The sequence below is a fragment of the Heterocephalus glaber genome, unplaced genomic scaffold (genome assembly GCF_053883595.1).
Source record: "Heterocephalus glaber isolate CG9 unplaced genomic scaffold, H.glaber_assembly_v1.0 deba00001498, whole genome shotgun sequence".
NCBI lineage: Eukaryota > Metazoa > Chordata > Mammalia > Rodentia > Bathyergidae > Heterocephalus > Heterocephalus glaber.
In genome coordinates, this window is record NW_028258321.1 from 5,391,200 (window position 1) to 5,415,138 (window position 23,939).

General features: G+C 38.2%; 1 protein-coding gene across 24 annotated transcripts in view; it reads left to right on the forward strand.

Annotated features, from left to right (window-relative positions):
- Nt5c2 (5'-nucleotidase, cytosolic II) overlaps positions 1-23,939 on the forward strand; it is a 95,953-nt gene that overhangs the window by 43,408 nt on the left and 28,606 nt on the right. For all 24 annotated transcript variants that reach the window (XM_087185872.1, XM_087185873.1, XM_087185864.1 and 21 more), the window contains one exon: positions 4,239-4,312. In XM_087185872.1, coding sequence (XP_087041998.1) covers positions 4,239-4,312 — 74 coding nt within the window. The remainder of the gene's footprint in view (positions 1-4,238; positions 4,313-23,939) is intronic.

Genomic DNA, 23,939 nt, shown 5'->3' on the forward strand with positions numbered 1-23,939 from the left:
TATTTAGCAATGATTATCTTGGTACAAACTAATTTTCCTATTCTGAAGTGTGTCATTCTCAATTTACATAGTTTGTGAAGGTGCGTTGTGATCTTTAAAAAATATATATGATTTGAAGGCGAGGGATTTAGCTCAGTGGCACTGCGTCTGCCTCTCAAGTGCAAAGTCCTGAGTTCGATTCCCAGTACCAAAAAGTATATATATATATATATATATGATTTGATAGGTTTTTCATGGTAGTACAGACTTAATCTATTCTGTACCAGAAAACCACTTTGGTAAACTACTTTGCTGGGCCTATTGATAGTTTCTTTCTACCTTTATCACTGATTGACATTTAACATTTTTTTTTTTCCCTTATGATTTTAGCTGTGATTGAAACTAGTGAGCATCTTCTGTAGACATCAAGCTATTTCTTCTTGATTTCATATCTCTCTCATATTGTATCATGAGGAAAAAGAAAAATCTTCCCCAATCTATTCCTGCCTGTACGACCGTAGAATATTTTAGGCATCTCAGCTGTTAGGGCTCTGATTAAGAATTTGATCCAGTTGGCCCCCTTGCCTGAATTGCTGGTCTGTTTGAAAAGCCTAAGCTTCAGTAGTAACTTCTAGTTTCTGGAGTTGGAACCACTACAATATTTTGTGTTTTCAAAAAGATTCATGTAACTGGAAACATTGATAATAGATACTTTCATCCATAAAAACATGATGAAGTGGTGGAAGGAACATGGTGATACTTTGGAGATGGGAGGTTTTTTTTAAGAGAAGTTTTAGTAGGTATCATTTATCCTTTAGTCCCCTTTATCTTTCAGCTATTACTACTCTTTTTCTCCTCTGTCATTCAGTATTAACCCAAGATAAAATAAGTACTGATTTTCTAGAAGACCAGGTGTTTTTAGGAAAGTATAAATATTTTATATAACTTCCCTCTCAGGAACTAGCAGTTTTATGGAGTTAAATCTAGTGAGCATAGCAGTTAAGCCTAGGAGATAACAAATGATTTTCATATTTTTCAGAGAAAAAGAGATTATACAGTTTTGAATTCAAGGGCCTATTGATTTTAAGTCCTCTGTCTATTTTAAGCAAATATTTGAAATTTTGTCTTCATTTAAAGTTGATGCATACATTCTGTGATGAAAGGAATAAATATATGAATTGGTGATTTTTTTAAAATGGGGGTTCTTGCTATGTTGTCTAGGCTGCACTGCACTTCTGAGCTCAAGAGATCCTCCTACCTCAGCCTCCCAAGTAACTGGGACTACAGGTACACATGACAATGCCTGGCAGTGAAGTGTTTTTATAAAGTTACTGGGCCGAGGATTTAGCTCAGTGGTTCCACTGCCTGCCTCACAAGCAGAAGGATCCAAGTTCGATCCCCAGTTCCAAAAAAATTTTTTTTAAATAAAAAATAAATAAAAAGTTACTACCTAGATCAGTGTTTTCTAAACTCTTTGATTATTCTGTCAGTTAGACAATAGAACATTGATCCTATATGTGCTTATTATAAGTTACCTGTATCATAATCTTTATTATAATATAAAACATGTACAAATGAGACAGTTTTAGGTGATGAAGTAAATGCCAGTAAAAGATGTAATTTTTTTCCATTGTATCCCAGTAGGGTTTTCTGTATCCCCTGGTGCAGTTACTCTTTCCAAACCATTGACCTGAATCATTGACTGGGGGAGCCCAGGCTAAACAGCTCTCCCTAGCCCAGAAATGAGGATTGAACCTGGGGCCTTCACACTTAGCTACATCCCCAGCCCTTTTTCTGTTTTTGAGGCAAGGTCTTGCTAAGTTGACTAGGCTGTGCTCGAACTTGCTGTCTTCCTGCCTAAGCCTCCCAGAGTGCTGGGATAATAGGCATGCTCTACCACCCCACCTTCCTAAGCATCATTTTATTTTTAACAAGTTACTTAAGTGATTATGACTTTTGTTTGTTTGTTTTTTTGTTGTTTTGTTTTTTGGTACGGGGATCAAATTTGGGACCTTGCGCTTGCTAGGCAGGCGGCGGAACCACTGAGCTAAATCCCCGGCACTAAGTGATTATGATTTTGATACACACAAAAGTTTGAGATCCGCTGATCTGCACTATTCTCATTTCCCACAGTTACTTATGAAATGAAGGGACAAAAAGCTTTGGTAATAAGAGAGGATAGCCATCTAGTTTTAATTTTGGCTATCAGGCTAAGGATCAGATAGAAAGGATATCTTTAGTTTCCAAGATAATTAAAACTTACCCCAAAAGACATTCATGGTGGTTGTTATTATATTATGATATGTTCAGCTTCCTCTGTGTTTTCATAGTGATAGTTCCAAAATTTGAGTCTTTTTATTTGTTCAAAGTTGGATAATTTATTCTTGCCTGTAGGATGAAGTCCAGGTTCCCTAATCTGACATATTAAGTCTTTATGGTTTTGGTGCCCACTAACCTTTTTAACATCATAACTTTTGTCGTTCCTTGCACCATTCCTGTTCCCCTAGAAAACCTGCAAAAACAAATAGGAAAAACAAAACTAAAGAAAGCTCCTCAGCTCAGCCACAGTGAATGATTCATAGTTCATTGTAAGCTTTTTCCTTGTTTGGTTTTTCTGCCTGCATTGCCCTTCAACTTTTGTCATACTGGAAAACTGCTTGACAAGAGTCAGCTCAAACATCTTTCCTGACCCCTCTAAACATTCCTTGTTATTTTATAGCACTTATAGAATTGCTGTACCTACTTACTTACAAGTCTCCCTCTTGGTAGGCTGAGTTCCTCAAGGAACATTTAAGTTAAAATGTTAAGTTTCATGAGAGTAAGTAATTTTGTTCAATGCCTGGTACATGGTAGACATCAATAACATTTGTTGAATTTGTGATTTGGGTTGACTGTAAATGAATGTGATAAATGAATTGTAAATGAATAAGTGAGTGAATTGTAAAATCTCAAAAATAAGCTCATTTTAAGTGATAGGCTTTGAGAAAGGAGTGCCATGAAATCTTGAGTACATATGTATTTTTGTGTAATATCTGAGTTCATTTATGCACAAGAAGACGTTGAATAAATTTTATTATGAATCTTTAAATTTTTATTTTATTGGTAATCTTATTAGAGTTTTGGGGGTTTTTTGTTTGTTTGGTACCGGGGATTGAACTCAGGACCTTGTGCTTGCCAGGCAGGCTCTGTGCAACTGAATCTTGTTAGAGGTTTTTTTTTTTTTTTTTGGTACCGGGGATCTAACTCTGGTCCTTGCGCTTGCGCAGCAGGCAGCAAAACCGCTGAGCTAAATCCCTGCCCCTAGAGTTTTTATCAAAAGGACAAAATAACAAGTCTTGGCAAAGGGGTATAGAAAAGGGAACCCATGAACACTATGTAACCACAGTGGAAAACAGTGTAAAGGTTCCTAAGGAAATTAAAAATACAAACCAGCAATCCCTCTTATAGTTGTATACCCAAGGGAAATGAAGCCACCACCTTGTAAAAGTATCTGCTCTCAAGGGGCTGGGATTTAGCTTAATGGTGTGGGCACATGCCTGGCAAGCCAAGGGTCCTGAGTTTGATCCCCGGTACCAAAAAAAAAAAAAAATCTACTCTCCTATGTTCATTGCAGCATTATTCACAATGGTCAAGATACAGAAACAACTGAAGTATCTTATCTGTGGATGATTAAAGAAATTGTAACACAGACATAGGAATATTATTTAGCCTTAAAGAAGAAGAGTCTGCTATTTGCAATGTGAATGAACCTAGAAAACATTATGCTAAGTGAAATGAGCTAGACATAGAAAAGTATGCATGATCTAATTTATATGTAGAATTATAAACAAAAATGCCTAAAAATAAAGTAAAAGCGGTGGTTGTGGGAAGGAATGGGAAGATGTTGATCCAAGGGTAATAGTTCCAGTTATGTAGGATGACTTTGTACACCATGAATATTATAGATAATAATGCAGAAGACTGGTAATTTACCCAGAGAGTAGACTTTAGGTACTCTAACTACAAAAGGAGGAAGGAAGGAAGGGAAAAAAAGGAAGAGGAAAAACTGTATGGTATGTTAGTTGGCTAGACTCTAGTAATCACTATATGTATGTATGTCAAGGTAAGTGTATCAGAACTCATGTTAGATCCCTTTATATAAAAAGATCAGTTGGAAAAATAAATCTAGAAGAAGAGCCAAATAACTTTATTAAACTTCAGACTTTTTTGTAGTGTTAATTATGGTATCACTTTTACTCTTTTTTTTTTTTTTTCCATAGGGTGTTTGTGAACCGAAGTTTAGCCATGGAAAAAATAAAGTGTTTTGGTTTTGATATGGATTATACCCTTGCTGGTGAGTAGCAATTTTTAATTGCTTTATGAACTTCTATTTTTGGTATAACATAGTGGGTCTCCTGTAGGCAATTCAGTAAATATTTATCATACAGTTGGCTGGCAAAACTGTATTTCAACCATTTTTATTGAGATTTATGAATATTGAAATTATCTGACATGCTTGAGATTTGGTTCATGAGCTTACAGGTAAGTAGAACAAGTCCTAAATTATTTTATTTTAGAGATCCTCTAAGAAGCTACGTGGTGGGCTGGGGATTTAGCTCAGTGGTTTTGCTGCCTGCTGCGCAAGCGCAAGGACCCAAGTTCGATCTCCGGTACCAAAAAAAAAAAAAGTACGTGGTAAAATTATACATTAATGTATTTTTGTATGTTTAGCTTTTACTCCATTAAGCTGTTCTTCAGTGATAAAAATTATCAGAACTTATTAAGTAAAATATTTGCACTGTGGTGAAGATAATTGTTTAAGAGGTACTAAAGGGCTGGGGATTTAGCTCAGTGGTTCTGCCACCTGCCTTGAAAGTGTAAGGACCTGAGTTCAATCCCTGGTACCAAAAAAAAAAAGGTACTAGAGAGATCAAATTAACCGCATGGATGTATGCATTCACACACATACACAGATGTAGTTATGACACTCAGAAAAGAATCTCTTAGAAATTTTTTATTTTTTTAAGCCAGGGTCTTGCTAGGTAGTCCAGGCTGGCCTTGAACTCACTACTATAGTCCAGGCTGACCTCAAATTCATGGATCCTCCTGCCTCCAGCCTCAACTTCTCAAGGGCTGGGGTTGCAGGCATATACCACTATACCAAGTAAAAATCGTCTTTAAAAATTTTTGGCTTACCAGGTGTGTTGGTGCATGCCAGGAATCTCAGCTCCCTGGGAGGCTTAAGGCAGGAGGGTTCTAAATTGAAGGCCAGCCTGGGCAATTTAGTGAGACCCTGTCTCAAACATAAATGAGAGAGGGCCGGGGATTTACCTCAGTGGTCGCTGCCTGCCTCGCAAGCGCAGGGACCCGAGTTCCATCCCTGGTACGGAAAAAAAAAAAAAGAACCCTCTTTTTCAAATTACATAAATGTCAATTTGATGTTCAATTTAGCTACAAATATAAATATTATAAATACACAAAAGTAAACACATGCAAAAACTTGCCACATAGACATAATCATGATTTTTTTTTTAACCAAACAAGTAATTTCTTAAAAATGTACAGAGTGGCTGGGAATGTAGCTCAGTGGCACAGTGCCTGCCTGGCTGCCTGGCAGATGTGAGGCCCTGAGTTTGATTCCCAGTACACAAAGAAAAAAAAAATTATATCTCCTTAGATTTGAATTTTTCTTTTTCCTCTATAATCTGTCCATAATCTGTTTTTCTGTTGCCTTTCAGCACTTTTAACTCTTCTGTAATTTATGAGTAGGACACAGATAACTTTTAGGAGTGCTTGTCAGAAAATAGGTGAAACCGTTATACTTTCTCAATGTAGGTCTTTCTGTTCCAATGGGAAGAAAATCCTGTAATCCAGAATTCTAGGGTTGAGGTTGTAGCTCAGTGCTAGAGCACTTGCCTAGTATGTGAGTACTTGGGTTCAATTCCCAGTGCCTCTCCCCTGCAAAAAAACCAACCCCACCCCCCCAAAAAAAACCCCCAAAGAATTGCACCCCTCTAGAGAAAGGAATAGCAAGATAATTCGGCAACTAAAAAAGATATCCGAAACAGAAATAGAAGTTATTAAGTTGGTTATTAAAACAATCCCATTATAGTGAAATAGTTGATTTATTAACAGTAAATGTGTCTACACCGTGCCTGGCATGTTGTTACTTGAGCTTTTTTCTTTCTTTCTTTCTTTTTCTGGTACCAGCGATCGAACTCGGGTCCTTGCGCTTGCAAGTCAGGCGGTGAAACCACTGAGCTAAATCCCTGGCCCTACCATGTTGTTACTGAGCATTAAGATGATTATATATTCTCACAGGAAAATGAATTTTAAAAACTTGTTCCTGGGCATGGTGGGATATACCTGTAATCCTAGTACTCTGGGAAGCTGAGGCAGGAGGACTGCAAGTTTGAGTTTAGCCTGGGCAAAAAACTGGGCAGGGTGTGTGTGGCTGAGGATGTGGCTTATTGTGGAAGGCCCTGGGTTCAATCCCCAGGACCACAAAAATAAAACAAAACAAAAAGAAACTTGCTTACTGGAAAATTTATGAATCTTAGTCTTCAAATTACTAATGCCTTAGCATTTCTTCTTCTTATTTGCCTTTTTGATTTTTTTATAATGATCACTTTTAGTGCTTTCTCCCAAACTTTAACATCCTTTATGTATATATAATAATAACTGTAAACATTTATTAAGTGCATTTTTATATGTCAGGCCCTGTTCTAAGTGCTTCACATGGATTATCTCATTTATTATAGGATTATTTTATTCACATCTGTTTATTTATTTATTTATTTTTTTGGTACTGAGCATCAAACTCGGGACCTTGCGCTTGCAAGGCAGGTGCCAGAACCACTGAGCTAAATCCCTGGCCCCTTATTCACATCTGTTATCTCGTTTATTATTTACAGAAACCTTCTAAGGTAGATTCTACTTTTATCTCTATTTTATACACAACACTGAGACATTAAGCAGTTTGTCCAAGAATATTCTAAAGCTAAAACCAAGATTTTCACTGAAGCATGCATGTATATATATAGGGATATATAGTTTAAATTATCATTTTGAATAACTGTTTATAAGATACAATTTCAAAGTAATAAGTTCTTTAAATCCACCCTTAAACAAACCAGGACTTAATCATTTAAAGAGGCAAAGTCCTTTAGCCCCTGTGAAGAAGTTACACATTATTCCAATAATTCTGTGTTGTTTGTGCCAAACATCGTTCAGGCATTATCTTCAGACTATGTAGAAAAACAAGTTTATTGACTTTGTACTATCACCGTTTTCCAGAATGGTAGTCATAAAATGTATTTGTGAATAATTTTCCATTGTTTAAAAGACAGAGAAACCATACCCTTGAAGTAATAAGACTTTCATCAGAAAATGTGCCATGAGATACAGGGACAAGGCTAAAGGAACTTTGGTTTGTTGGTATGTTTTCAACTTTGAGTATTTGGGATAGATATCCTTATAATAAGTGCAATTGCCTCACAGATAAGTTCTTAGAAAGGGTCTGGGTTCTTTATAAAGTAGTCTCAGTGCAGTTCTGACATTTTTTTATGTCAGTTGCAGCTTTGGTTTATGTGCTTATCTTCCCATTAACCTGTGAGTTGCTCAAGGGCAAGGGCTATTTCTCATTTTTAGCTATGTTTGGCATGAAGCCTGGCATACAGTATATGTCAGTAAATATTTGTTGACTAACAATTTGGATGCAGTTTTAGTAAATTCGTTTCTGAATCAATTATGAGACATATACTAATTATTCAAATGAAATCTAAATATGAACATTTAAAAAAACTTAATGAATTTTATTGAGGAAAAAGTTACATAAAATGAAATACATGAATTTTACACACACAGATTGAGTTTTACAAATGTAATCCTGTGTAACTACCACCACAATCAAGATACAGAATATTATGCATTTATGATAAAAAAACTTTCCAGAAAAATTGGAATAGCCGGTCTCTACCTCAATCTGATAAAAGCCATCTATGAAAAACCAACAGCCAGTGTCATACTAAATGGTCAAAAACTGAAATCCTTCACACTAAAATCAGGAACAAGAAAAGGATGTCCACTATCACCACCCCTGTTCAATATAGTTTTGGAGACATTAGCCACAGCAATTAGACAAGAGAAAGAAATAAAGATAGGAAATGAAGTCAGATTGTCATTATTTGCGGATGACATGATACTCTATATAGAAAGACTCCAAGAACTCCACCAAGAATCTTCTAGATTTAAGAAGCAAATTCAGTAGAGTAGCTGGATACAAGGTCAACACACAAAAATCAATAGCTTTCCTCTGCACAAAAAACAGACTCACTGAGAGAAATAGGGCAATCAGTTCCTTTCACAATAACATCCAAATAACTGAAATACCGAGGAATCAACCTAACAAAAGAAATCAAAGACCTCTACTCTGAAAACTGTAGCACTCTGAAAAAAGAGATGGAAGAGGATATCAAAAAATGGAAAGACATGGTAGGAAGAATCAACGTAGTGAAAATGGCCATACTTCCAAAACTGTTATATAGATTCAATGCAATTCCAATTGAAATTCCAGCAGCATACTTCACAGACCTGGAGAAAACAATCTAAAAATTCATTTGGCACAAAAAAAGACCTAGAACAGCAAAAGCAATACTAGACAATAAAGACAAGGTAGGGGTTATCACAATCACCAACTTAAACTATACTACAAAGCTACTGTGATTAAAAAACAGCATGGTACTGGCAAAGAAACAGACCTGAGGACCAGTGGAACAGATTAGAAGATGCAGAAACAACACCAGACACACTCAGCCACCTCATCTTCGACAAAGGAGCCAAACACCCTCACTGGAGGAAAGGTAGCCTCTTTAATAAATGGTGCTGGAAAAATTGGGTTTCAACTTGTCAAAGATTAAAATTAGACCTATATCTCTCACCATGCACTATACTTAAAATTGAAATGGATTAAAGATCTAAATACTAAAACAAACAAACTGGATGGAAGAGAGGTTAGGTAGAACTCTTGAAGACATTGGTGTAGGAAAAGATTTTATGAACAAAACCTCAGTTGCCCATGAGGTAGCACAATCAACAAGTGTAATGTCTTCTTATTAAAAATCTTCTGTACAGTGAGAGAAACCACCAGCAGTGTGCAGAGACAGCCCACAATGTGGGAAAAAATTTTCACCAGCTGTCCCTCAGACAAAGGTCTGCTATCTAGAATATATAAAGAACTTTAAAAAGTCAGACCTCCCAAATTTAAAGATCCAATTCCAAAAATGGGCATCTGAAATGAACAGACATTTCTTAGACAAAGAAGTAAAAATAGCAAATAAACATGAAAAAATGTTCAACATCACTGGTCATTCGAGAGATGCAAATGAAAACAACACTGAGATTCCATCTCACCCCAGAAAGAATGACTGCTATCATGAAATCAACCAATAACAAATGCTGGCAGGGCTGTGGGGAAAGAAGAACCCTGCTCCACTGCTGGTGGGAGTGTAGACTGGTGCAACCACTGTGGAAATCAGTATGGAGATACCTGAAAGAACTAGGATTGGAACCATTTGACCCAGCTATTCCACTGCTGGGGATCTTCCCCAAAGAATTAAAAGAATCATACCACAGTGATATATGTGCACCCTTATTTATAGGAGCACAATTTGTGATAGCTAAAACTTGGAAGCAACCCAATTGCCCATCAACTGGAGACTGGGTAAAGAAAATGTGTGTTTTTTTTTTTAATAGAATGGAGTACTACTCAGCCATAAAGAATGAGAAACGAGACATTTATAGCTAAATGAATGCACATTGAGGCGATACTCTTAAGTGAAATAAACAGGACACACCTGTAAATACCGAATAGTTTCTCTAGTGTGAGAAACTGAAAGTTTAAATAAGGACTAAAGCGTGTAATAGATAATGTGAAATAGGAAGAAAAGGTGCAAAAGGGAGAGGGAAATGGGAGGGGTAGGGGAAAAGAAAGAAGGGAATGAAATTAATATGAGAAAAAGAAAAAAATGGAAACAGTCTTTGTAGATACGGAGGAGTGGAGGGGTTGAAGGGAGGGCAGGGGAAGGGGGAAAAATTGAGAACCAAGATGGATTATGTAAAGGTGCAAATTTCCAATGATGAATGTCCTTACATTGTATACCTTAAATGTACCAATAAAATTAATTTTTAAAAAGATGCAGAATATTTCTGTCAATCCACAGTGTTCCCTCAGTGCTCTTTGAGATCAGTTCCCCCCTCCGCCCCAACCTTTGGCCCTATGGCTTTTTGTCACTGCAGATTAATTTTGCCTTTTCCAGAATTTCATTTAAATGGAATCATATAGTATATACGGTTTAAAGTCTGGCTTCTTTTGCTCAGTATAACGCTTTTGTGATTTATTCATGTTTTGCCTATCAGTTAAGTGGTTTATTTTAAATTTTTTATCTCTAACATTAAAAAAAACGTTTTTAGGGCCGGGAATTTAGCTCAGTGGTTCCGCCGCCTGCCTCACAAGCACAAGATCCCGTGTTTGAGCCCTGGTACCGAAAAACAAAACAAAACTTTTATAAAATTTGAAATAATTTTAGACCTAGTAAAACACTGTAAAACCAAGTTGTTTTCTTCTCTTCTATGGTAATATTTTGCTTGATCAATGTAAAATTATAAAAACTGAGGAATTAACATTAGTACAGTACTGTTAATTGAACTGTAGACTTTGTTCTGTTTTTATTAGATTTTCCACTAATGTTCTTTTCCCATTCCATAATCTAATCAAGAATCCCACACTGCATTTAGTTCAGATAAGTGTCTTCTTAGTCTCCTCTAGTCAGTGAGAATTCCTAAATCTTTCTATGTTCTTTTATTGCTTTGACACTTTTTAAAAGAGTACTGGTTAGGTATTTTGTGGAATGTTCCATGATTTGGGTATGTCTGATGTTTTCTCCTGAATACATTGAGTATTATATGTATGTATTTGCAAAGAGTATCATAGATATAGTGAACCCTTCTCAGAACAGATTAGTCAGTATGTGGTATTGATGGGTCTTACTTACAGTGATATGAACCAGTTTAAACTCTCCTCTCTCCCCAAGTATGAGTATACCAGAATATTCATTTATTGTTGGTGGGTATTTGTGTTGCTTCCAGCTTGGTATTATCAGAGATAAAACTACCATGAACATTGGTATTCAATTTTTTTTGGTACTGGGGATTGAACTTGGGACGTTGCACTTGCGAGGCAGGCGCTGGAACCACTGAGTTAAATCCCCGGCCCCAGGATTCAGTTTTTTTTGTAAATGTACATTTTCATTTCTTCTAGGTGAAACCCTAGGAGTGGACTTGGTAGGTTATTATTTACCTTATAAAAAACAAAAAAATGTGGTTTTTCAGAATTGTCGTACTTTTTTTGGTACTGGGGATGGAACTCAGGTCCTTGTGCTTGCGAGGCAGGCAGTGGAACCACTGAGCTAAATCCCCGGCCCTTTTGATACTATTTTATTTTATTTTATTTTTTTAAAAGTTAAATAAATTTTTATTTAAGGAATGTCACATGTGATTCCTTCAGTACTCATCAAGGTCACTTTAATGAAGTTGTCTTCAAAATAGCCCTTTTTCAAAGAAATGATGCTTAATCCAGTCATCCTATCTGCCTGAAATTCTTTGATACTATTTTAAATTCCAACCAGCAATCTTTGAAAATTGTGGTTGTCTCACTTCTCACAAATGCCTTGGTAGTGTCAGTTCTTTTATGTTCAGCCATCCTAGTAAATATGTGGTGTTATCTGTGATTTGGCTTTGTATTTTCTTGATACCTAGTAATGTTGAAAATCTTCAGTTATTTATTTGTTGGCTACTTGCTTTTCTTTTATGAAGTGCCCATTTAGATGGCACTTTTAAAATTTGGGTAGTCTCTTCATTGTTGAATGGTAGGGGAGTTCTTTATATATTTGGAATACTTATCCTTTGTCAGATTTTATATATGTTGAGCATATATAGTGAATATATTAACTGTGTGTGTGTGTGTGTGTATGTTGACATTCTGTTCCCTTGATCTATGCAAATATCATGTGGTCTTGATTATGGTAAGTTTCTAGTTAATTTTGAAGCCAGATGGGTTTAGTCCTCAAACTATTCTTTTTTATAATTGTTTTGGTAGGCTGGATCCTTTATATTTCTCTATAAGTCTTAGAATTATTTTATCAGTTTTTCAAAAGAGCCACTGGGATTTTACATTAGGATTGTCTTACTCTTTAAATCAATTTGTTGGAAAATTGATATTTTAACTGGATTGAGTTTTTCAGTCCACAAAGTATCTTCACCATTTACCTCATCATCTTCAGTGCCTCTAAATGTTTTGTGATTTTTTTGTTGTGAAGGTCTTAGGTCTATTTTGTTAAATTTGTTAAATATTTTATATCTTTTATGTAGTTGCAAGTGGTATTTTAAATTTTCATTTTCTATTTTTTGTTGCCAACATTTAGAAATACAGCTCATTTTTGTTATGTCATTTGTGCTGTCTCCTGCTTTTTCATTGACTCTGATCAATCTTATTTTATTCTTTGTATCATCTAGTAGCTGTTGGAATGATTTTTCAGGGTCCCTTGCTATTTTTAAGAAATCTTTTCATTGTTGCTAACTGCAAACCCGTCTTCTATATCTGATATCCTGTCCTCACATTGGCTCATTCTGCCGAGTATATTTTCAGTGGAAGTTTTAATGTCCTAGATACCTGTTTGAATCTGTTTTATGGAATCCAGTTCTTTCTTATGTTAGGTGTTCATAGTTTCCATCATTTTCCTAAGCTCCTTTATTATTATTTTTTTATCTGTATCTGCTCTAGAGTCACTAACCACATCTTTCATTCAGGTAACTATCTCTGTAGTTATCTGAGAAATTATTTCTGATTTAATTTTTCCTAGAGCCTCATTCATCTGTTTTACTTCTGCTGTTGCCGCCTCAGAGAGTCCAGGTTGGTGGCTTTCGAATTGTTCCACCTCATTGCCCTTTGGGTTTGCCTTTGGTGAGCTGGAAGTCTTAGGTTAAAAAAAAAAGAAATGACTACTTTTAGGGCTGGGGATTTAGCTCAGTGGTGCCTCGCCTGCCTTGGAAGCCCAAGGTCCTGAGTTTGATCTCTGTACCAAAAAAAAAAAAAAAAAGAAAGAAAAAAATGATGACTTCTGAGAGCTATCTTCCAGCTGTAGCTGGCTTTTGGGTTTTGAGTCTGTTGTAAGATTCTACCACTTCTTTATTGGGGATGAGAAGTTGCTGCTTATTTGGCCTAGCCCCTGCTTCTTTGGCAGTGGCCTATAGTATTGTTTATGACCCTTAGGCAATCTCAGTCTTGGTGTACCAGGAAGAGCAACTGATTAGAATTACATCATCTTGACTAAAGTAGTATAGTCAGCAGTAACAGTAGCATCAAAGCCTAGAAAATATCAAACTGTGGTAGCTTAATTTGCAACTGTTAACCTATGAACTAGATTTGTGGTTATATAACAAAATCTAAGTTGGATCCCTAGTACCAACCCCCCCCCCACACAAAATCTAAAACAAACCAGAAGATTGTATACAGTAAATGTGCCCTCAGTATGGTGATTTTACCCTCAAAGGAGAAAATTTAAAAGGGGTTGGGGGGAAAATGGAGAAATAGAAGAAGAGGAAGAGATTTGAAGCAAGGCTGGAGGCCTAAGAAAGATTATGTGAATTTTGGGAAACTGGTGAAGACAGGAGGGAAAGAGAGAAGGAAGAAATAAAAACAAAAACAGAACAACAACAAAAAATTAGAAACAATGTTCACACATGTGAAAACAAGAACAAACAGTCAAGAAACAACAACAGGGCCGGGGATTTAGCTCAGTGGTTCCACTGGCTGCCTCGCAAGCGCAAGGTCCCAAGTTCAAGATCTCTGGTATCAAAAAAAAAAAGAAACGATAAAAACAAGAAGAAAAAAGTCCACTTCAAGGGATTTCTCTGCTGTTGCTGGTAGATAGAGTGGGCAGACAGAGTCCAGATCCATGCTAAATAGTCCCAGCGAGGCAGTTGTAGCTTTACAGTGGGATAGTGGATAATACCAGCAAGCCTAAACCTTTAGTTCTACTCAAGTTAAGGCTGGTTTCTGGCTGTCAGGCTGGAACCGGATTTGTTTAGCCTGCAACATTCTATGGGTCTCCTGTCTGCTTCAACTCGGCTCCTTGACCTTCTGCTGACTTGAAGTTGGTACTGCCTCATCCTGACACTGGGATCCACTAGATGGAGCCAGCAGCTGCTGTGAGTTCTGAGCTCATTTGGGCCCTCTCCAAGTTGGCCATGGGCCAACTGCCCTCTTCTGGGCCCACTCACTCACCGGCCACTGCAGTCGGCTCTGTTCTCTTCTGTGTTTCACTGGTGCATTTCTCTGTGGAGGCCTCTGGGGTCACCAGTAGTCACCCTGTGTCTGCAGCTTCCAGCCCCCTGTCCCACTTGGTGAGTCAGGGCTCAGAGAGAGCTCCACTTGCCACCTCTTTCTTCTGCATTGAGGCCTCTCTCTTCACTCTCCCCTTGGGCTTCAGTTCTCACTTCAGATCCTGGCTGGGTCCTAGGGACCCACGTCCTTCCTTCTCTTCTTCACATCACTATATTCCAGCATCTGGACACCAAATCTTGGAGACTGATTCTGTGCTACTTAGTACTCCGCCATCTTCCTGGAAGTGCACGATTCACTGTTTTGATTGGACGGTATCTGGAAAATGAAATGCATCACTGAGGTTAGGGTGCCTGTGCCTTCCAGGACTCACAGGGAGATGACAGCACTTGGAGGTGGCCCTGGGAGAACGGGTGGTCACACAGGGAGTGGGTGCCCGCACTAAGCTGCTTTCTGCACTGTTTGACCTTGTATAAAATATACTTTGTATATTGGTATTGCTAAATTCATTTACTATTTATAGAGTTCTTAGAACTTTTCACATAAGATTGTATTGTCTTCAAATTATTCTTTTCAATCATTACACCTTTAGATTTTATTTTATTAAGAAACTTTTCTTCCTGGGCTTATTGCACTAAAACCTTGTTTGACTGAAATAGTATTAAAAAAGGGGTTGAGACCGAACCTTCTGTGTGTGGTTTTGATCTTGGGGTCAAAATGTTCAATTTTTCACTATTGAGTATGTTGATTTAGGTAATTTTTACATACTTTTTATTAGGTTGAGGAAGTTTCTTTATATTCTTAGTTTTCCAGGAATTTTATTTTTAACGTGAATAGTGGGTGCTGAATCTCATCAAACATTTTCCCAGCTCTGTTGAGATGGTCATGTAGTTTTTATTAGTCTTTTTAAATGGTGAATTACACTAATTGGTTTCTGAACATTAAACTAATGTTGCATTCCTAGAAGAATTCTACTCCATCATATACTTTTATATTTTGGTGGATTTGATTTGCTGCTATTTTGTTGAAGATTGTATCATATTCATAAGGGATAGTGATTTATAATTTTCTTTTCATGTCTAATTTTTAGTTTTAGAGTAACGCTGGTCTTATAATAATTGGAAACCATTTTCTTCTCCTGTTTTTGAAAGTTTGGGTAGGATTAATATTTTTTTCTTAGATCGACTGTTGTAGAGAAGCCATCTGGGGCCAAGAGTTGCTTTTATGGGAAGGTTAGAGTTCTTAGTTTTCCTTATATCAGTTTTGATAATTTGTGTCCATTTCATCTAAGTTTTAAAAATTACTGGCATAAAGTTGTTTGTAATGTTCTTTTTGTAGCTGGATGTGGTGATCCATGCCAGTAACCCCAGCACTCCAGGAGGCAGAGAAGGGAGTGTCACAAGCTTAACCCAGCCTGGACAACTTTTAGTGAAACCCTGGCTCAAAATAAAAGTAAAAGAAAGGCCGGGGATGTAGCTCAGTGGTTCTGCTGCCTGCCTCGCAGGCGCAAGGTCCTGAGTTTGATCCCTGGTACCAAAAAAAAGAAAAGAAAAATAAAGGCCTAGGATTTAGCTTAGTGTGAAGGCCCTGAGTTCAATCCCCAGTACCACCAACAAAACAAAAACCCAACCAAAGGAACAACAAAAACAAAGCTCTTTTGATATCTCTCTGTGACATCCTCTGTCTCTGTGTCTCTGTCCCTCCCTCATTTGTTCCCTTTTCTCCCTTTTAGAAACAGGGTTCTGCTTTGCTCCAAGCTTGTCTTAGACTTTGGGGCTCAGGTGATACTCCTGCCTCAACTCAGCCTCCTGAGTAGGGATTTCAGGTTCATGCCACTTTACCCACTTTGTATCATTTTTTTCTTTACCAATTTAGTTAAAGGCTTACCAATTTTTTTAAAAGAAATTTCCCCACAAAGAGCCCACTTTTGGTTTCAGTAATTTTCTCATGTATACTTTGTGTATAGAGCCAAACTGTTCCGTTTTGGAAGGTGCAGCCCTGCACGTAACTAAGCATGCACTTTACCTTGAGGTACACCCTGAGCCCTCATGCTGTTCTGCAGGGTTTTTTGATCATTTTGATCACCTACTGGGAACGAATATAAGTTACCTAGTACTGATTAATCTGGTGACTATCATCAGGGAGGAATGAAGGCACAAACATAAGAGAGGGGGTGCTAAATAGGGTAGAAAAGAATACCGGAAGAGTTGAAGTAAGAGATGCGTATCTGTTAAACAAGCTTCACTGATACAGAGTTAAGGGGAAAAGCTTAGAGAAGGTTTTATGGGGGAATAAAATAGCATGAGGACTTATTTGAATTTTAATGATTAAGGAGATTTAATTAAAAATTTAGTCAGTACTGTTTATTATAATAAATAGCTACCTTCTTTGTGTACTGCTTTTCCTAACAGAGAAGACATTTATTAAGCTTTCTATTAGAGCGAATTTTATCTGAAATGAATGACAAGACTGCTTTTTTTAGCCATTTGGTCTGCTAAATACCATAAAGTGGGTAGCTTATAAACAGAATGTTATTCTCACATTTTCTCAAGGCTTGGAAGTTCAGGATCAAGGCAGATTTGGTCTTTGATGTGGGCCTCTTTCTGGATCACAGACAGCACCCTATGGCTGTGTCCCCTTATGGGGGCACTGAGCCTTTGTGACCCGATCACCTACTGACGACTACTGCATTGGTGACTGAGTTCAGATAGGGATTTGGAGGCAGATAGGCATTCAGACCATAGCACATGCTACAAAACTAAACTGTGGATTCAGTACAATACAGAGTTGTTATTTATAGCGTAGATGGTTCACTGTTTTCAAAGTTGGAGTGTAGTTAGACTGACAAGTTGCCCTGAGCCTGGGATTGGTACTTCTGAAGCACAGGTGTGGGACAGCAAGTCCATGTTGGCTCTGATGATTATTGGCTCATGGTGTATGAACCTCAGCACACTGTAAATTTGCCTAAATTTGTTCTGAGGAAATAGTTGTGTAGGTCTTTTGAGACCAGGGCCTCATTATGCAGCTCAGGCTGGCCTTGAACTCACTGTATAGCCCAGGCTGGCCTTGAACCATGGTGATCCTCCTGCCTCAGCCTCCTGAGTGCTGAGATTTCAGGCGTGCGCCACCATGCCCAGCTTATGTAGGGTTTTTGAAAGTTTCTTTTTTCTCTCTTGTTTTCAAATGTGGGAAATATATATAACATTTTCATGGAAAGGATAGGGGATAGAATTTTTAATTTTTTAAATTTTTTTTATTTTTTGTATTAAATTCTTTTATGGGTACATTGTAGGTGTACAACACAATTACATTTCTCATTGGGAATTGTACCTTTATATAATGCATCTTGGTTCTTATTTTTTCCCCATTCCTAGCCCCCCCTTCACGCCCTCCACCCTTCCCTATTTACAAAGATTTTATTTCCATTTTTTCCATTTCTCATCATTTTTTTCCTTTCCTTTCTTTCCTTTCCCCTGCCCCTCCCACTGCCCCTATCCCTTTGGACCTTTTCTTCCTATTTTACATTATCGATTATTCATTCTAATCATTGGTACATTTTAGGTATACAATATAATGACATTCATCATTGGAAATTTGCACCTTTACATAGTCTCTCTTGGTTCTTATTTTTCACCCTTGCCCAGCCCTCCCTTCAACCCCTCCATTCCTCCCTATTTACAAAGATTTTGTTCCTATTTTTCCATTTTCTCATATCAATCCCATTCCCTTCTATCCTTTCCCCTAGCCCTCCCACTTCCTTCCCCTTTGCCCCTTTTCTTCCTATTTCACATTACCTATTATACATTTAGTCCTTATTTACACTTTCAGTTTCTCACACCAGAGAAACTATTCGGTATTTACACATGTGTGTCCTATTTATTTCACTTAAGAGTATCGCCTCAATGTGCATCCACTTAGCTATAAATGTCTCTAATTTCTCATTTTTTATGGCTGAGTAGTACTCCATTTTATAAAAAAACCACATTTTCTTTATCCAGTCTCCAGTTGATGGGCATTTGGGCTGTTTCCAAGTTTTAGCTATTACAAACTGCACTGCTGTGAACATGGGTGCACATATATCACTGTGGTATGATTCTTTTAATTTTGGCGGGAAGATCCCCAGCAGTGGAATAGCGGGGTCAGATGGGACTTCCAGTCCTAGTTCTTTGAGGTATCTCCATACTGATTTCCACAGTGGTTGCACCAGTCTACACTCCTACCAGCAGTGGAGCAGGGTTCCTCTTTCCCCACAGCCCCGCCAGCATTTGTTATTGGTTAATTTCATGATAGCAGCCATTCTTTCTGGAGTGAAGTGGAATCTCAGTGTTGTTTTCATTTGCATCTCTCGAATGACCAGGGATAGAATTTAATTTTGGAGAATTAAACTGTTTTCATAAATACAAAACAGCTCTGTTTTACTCTAGAAAATGGCCATAGAAGACCTCTTTTTTTTTTTTTTTTTTTTGGTACCGGGGATCGAACTCGGGTCCCTGCGCTTGCACAGCAGGCGGCGAAACCACTGAGCTAAATCCCTGGCCCAGAAGACCTCTTTTTGAGGGGAGAGGTAGGTAGCATGGTTGGGTTTTGACTTTGCAGGTTTTTTGTGGTTCATATTGATAGATAAGAAAATCTACTTTGAATAATCCTGGTCTTTCAAGAAGCCTGTTCTTTATGCCAGGTGCTGGGATTGTAGAATTAGTGGTTAATAATATTTTTTTCTTTGAATAATTATTTAAATTTTTATCCTGTCACTAGTAAATGAGGAAGATAATTGAAGCAAGAATGCATGTGTGAACTCTAGGAGTCCACACATTGTTAAGGGGTGTGTGTCTTTATGTGCCTATATATACATGTATAGATTCTAAACTTGTCATTTCCTAAAAGTCAATTATATCGACCTTTGGTAGAATGATGTTACTATTAATAGAAGGAGGGAGTGGGTTGGTTATTGACAGAAATATTCTCATCTCATTTGAATGCCAGTCTAATAGCCTCAAAAAATTTTCAGAGTGTTCCTTCATCATCAACTATGCATTTTTAATGTTCACAGGATTCTAAGATGGACATTTTTATGTAAGAGAAAAACAAAAGGCAAAAACTTGTTTATTAATATAATTACTCTTAAATTATCTTAGATTTAGTACCTATAGAATGCCAGTATTAGTGGATTATGTTTTATATAGAAAGTAATGTTGCCTGTTCACCCCCCCCCACACACACACACATTGGGGAATGAACCCAGGGCCTTCACACTGTACTACATCCCTACTATCCCTTCTTTAAAAAGTTTTGAGATAGAATCTAAGTTACTGAATTACCCAGGTAGGGCTGAAACATGATCTTCCTGCCTCAGCCTCACACAGTGCTGAGATTACCAGCACATGACTACCAAACCCTACCACCAGTTCCTCTTTTACCCCAAATTACTTTATGTGACTTTGTTCATGGTACTTTGAATTTTGAGTTCCTCTGCAAATGTGTTTGCTTTTGTTCCTTGGTATCTATGGGGAATTGGTTTTAGGACACTTCACCTTAGTTAGATACCAGAATCTGAGGATGTTCAGATCTCTTATAAAAAAGATAAAAGTCTGTCCATCTTGAGTACAGATGGAACCATTGTAGGCCTAACTACAGAGTATAGATCAACAACAGCATAGCATTTCCACACCTCATCCCCAAATATATTTGATCTGCAGTTGGTTGAATCCATGGGTGGTGGGACCAGCCATGGGAGGTTTACATTACTCAGTTTTATAATATTATACCCAGAAATCTATTTCTCAGTTTTCATATGAAACACTGTTTTCTGAATAAATTAATAACATACAAAGTACCTGTCACCACTTCATGGGTACAGATCACCATCTGACAGACTGCTTATCTGTAAAACGTGGTTTCTTTAATAAGCAAAGAAGCAGAAAGCTGGCCATGGCCAGGATGTGTGGCTCAGTGGGAGCACTTGGCTAGCATGCGTGAGTTCCTGAGCTCTAGCACCAGCGCCCCCCCCCCCCCCAGCTATTTAGCATCTGTCCGATGAGTGAAAGTAATCTGGGTGTAGGATTGTTTTTTTAAGAAATAGCCAGAATAGGGCTGGGGATTTAACTCAGTGGCACCACCACCTGGCTGGTAAGCACAAGGTCCTGAGTTTGATCCCCGGCCCTGCCCAACAGCCAGAACAGTCCTTTCTGTATTGGATAAGACTCACACACTCTGACCTTACGCCCCACCTTATTTTTACCTCTAGGCTATTGTTTGGAGGAAAAAAAAGAATGTGTGTGTAGACCTGGATTTGGGCCCCCCCTCTGCCTTGAACTAGCTCTTGGTCATCAGTATGTTACTTTACCTCCCTAGGTCTTAGCCTCTTCATTTAATTAAAGACGATGATGTGGTAGGGATAAAATGTTGGTATAATATTTTAAAGAAATAGCAGGATATAAAATGATTAGTGTGATGAAAGTAGTTCTGGTCCTCTGATTGTTGACACTGAAATATTAAGACTGAATTTGAGCTCTAAAGGAAAAATCTAAGAACTAAGAAGAAAATAGCAAAATTAATCTTATTACTAATCCCATATGTTGTAAAAACACCTGGAATGCTAGGGAGCTAGCAGTGAAATGTTTTTAAACACTCTTTTCTTGAATTAGAAGTTAAAGTCCATCTCTCAGCTGCTTTTAATGGCCAGGTATTTTGGCTTTAGAGTATGTTTTTATGGAAAGAAACCGGTGTTCAACAGTGTCATGCTTAAGAAAACGGATTGAACAGGTCCTCATTTAAATTTCTTTATTTTTTAAATTTTTATTTATTTATTTTTTTGGTACTCGGGATCGAACTTGTGACCTTGCACTTGTGAAGCAGGTGGCAGAACCACTGAGCTAAATCCCTGGCCCTATATATATATATATACATACACACACACATACATACACACACATATATATATACACACACATATATATATATATATATACACACACATATATATATATATTTTTTTGGGGGGGGGTACTGGGGATTGAACTCTGGTCCTTGCGCTTGCGCAGCAGGTAGCGAAACCATTGAGCTAAGTCCCCGGCCCCCCAATATATTTTTTAAAATAAAAACATCTTTGGTTTGAAAATATATTTGATTTTTGCCCTCCTCTACGTTCTGGCCATGTCATTAGCCATTAGGGATAAAATTCATTTATCTCAAATCTAAGCGCCTTTTGTTGCCTCTGAAGTGTGGAGAGAGACATCAGAATTATTGAGAGCACCAGGAAGAGATGAAGAGAAACCAGACATTGGTGTTGGCAAGCCAGAGGGTGATCTGGTGCATGCTGGCCAGAGCATGCCAGCCCTTTGATTACAGCCCCTCCTAAATGCATAGTAGAGGCGCTTTGATCTTGTTTTATTGTTATGGGAGTGGACTCAGCTTGTGTGACATTTAAATGAGCATTTTTCATGATGTGTTTACTTTGACTAGAGACCAGGGCACTCATCATATTTCTGTCAGCTGTCATATATCCTAGGTAAACTTAGTGGTATCAGAGGCATTTACAGGAGTAAGAAAAGGCAAATCTGAAGTGAGAAGAGTTAGGCAGTATTGCTGTACTGTCGCTGTAGATAGCTCATGCAGGAACACTTTTTTTCTCCCCCTCTCTTTTCTTGGTATTAAAATTTGCCATTTTTCAACCATTCTTAATTTTTTTGAAGTCCTCTTCTGTGTCTTTAAGAGGTGTGATCAATACGAGGTATGATCAGAAATCCAGTGAATACTGTTAACTTCCATGTAGATATCCTCCTCCATATAGTCATCTTAAGAAAAACTTATTCTAATATCATTGTCATTTCTTAGATATTTTAGGGATTCTTTTTAAAAGTTCTATAACTACATGTTTACAGTGTGTAATTACTGTATTCATTGTGGAGAGTTGGTACATGTATATAACACATCTTAATTCTTTTTTTTTTGGTACTGGGGCTCAAACTCAGGTCCTTGCGCTTGCGGGGCAGCAGGCGGCAGAACCACTGAGCTAAACTCCTGGCTCTCTTCTTTTTTTTTTTTTTTAAAGTTTGATTCCTGGGTTGCTGCTTGTAAATTGCTTATGGCGAGTAGGTTTATTGCCAGTATTCAGAACCCTTAGAATATGACTACTTCTCAGAAGCATCTTCCAGGTGTAGCTGGCTTCTGGGTTTTGAGTCTGTTGCAGAATCCTACCTCTTCAATTTATTGGGGATGAGAAGTTTCTGCCTACTTGGCCCAGCTGCCAGTCCTTTAGCACTGGCCTGTAGGTTTTTCTTTCTTTTTTGGGGGGGTGGGTACCAGGGATCGAACTCCGGACCTTGCACTTACGAGGCAGGCGACGGAACTACTGAGCTAAATCCCTGGTCTCTTTTTCTTTTTCTGAAAGGCCCTTAGGCAATCTCAGTCTTAGTATACCAGGAGGAACAACTGATTAGCACAATTATGTCACCTTGGCTAAAGTAGTAATATAATAATCAACAATAACAATAGCATCAAATACACCCTAGAGGGCTGGGGATTTAGCTCACTGGCATCCAGGGCACCTACCTCAAAAGCACAAGGTCCTGAGTTCAATCTCTGGTACTGGGAAAAAACAAAATACAGCCTAGAAAATGACATACTATAGCCCTTAATATGGCAATTTTACCCTTAAGGGAGAAGATTTAAAAGGGGTTAAGGGGTAAAAAACAGAAATGGAAGAAGAGAAAGATCAGAAGCAAGGCTGGAGGACAAACTTTAGGAAACTGGTGAAGAAGACAAGTGGGAAAGAGAAAAGGAAAAAATAAAAACAATAGAACAACAACAAAAACCTAGAAACTGTGCTCCATCAATCAAGAAGAAAAGAACTAGAAAGGAGGAAAAAAAGAGAAAAGAGAAAAAAAACCCCAAAAACGTCCAGTTCAAGGCATGTATGTCTCTGCTGTCACTGTTAGGCAGTGTGGGCAGATAGTCTAGAGCCAAATTGATTAATCCCAGCAAGCTAGCTGCAGCTTCATGGTGGGGTAATGGATAATCCCAGCCAGCCTGCCCCTGTAGTTCCTCTGACGTTCAGGCCGGTTTCTGGCTATGAGGCTGGAACTGGATTCCTTGAGCCTACAGCAGTCTGTGTGTCTCCTGCCAGCTTGAACTCTACTCCCTGACCTCCTACTGACTTGAACTCGGCACCCACACTGAGACACTGGAAGTCACCAGATGGAGTCTACCTGCAGCTGTTCTGAGTTCCAAGCTCATTTGGCCCCTCTCCAAGATGGCTATCCAGCCAATCAGCCTCTCCTGGGTGAGGTCTGAATCTGGATAACTCACCAGTTGCTGCAGTCCAGTGCACTGGTGCGTTTCTCCATGGAGGCCTCTGGGATTGCCAGCAGTCACCATGCATCTGCAGGTTCGGCCCACCATTCCCTTGAGGAGAGTCTGGGCTCTGGGAGAGGGTGCTGCTTGGTACCTCCCTCCTCTTTGTTAAAGTCTCTCTTTACTTTCCCTGTAGACTTCAGATCTTGCATCAGATCCTTCCTGGGTCCCAGGGACCCACTTCCCTCCTCTTCCTCCTCAAGCTGCTGAATTCCAGTGTCAGGACACCGAA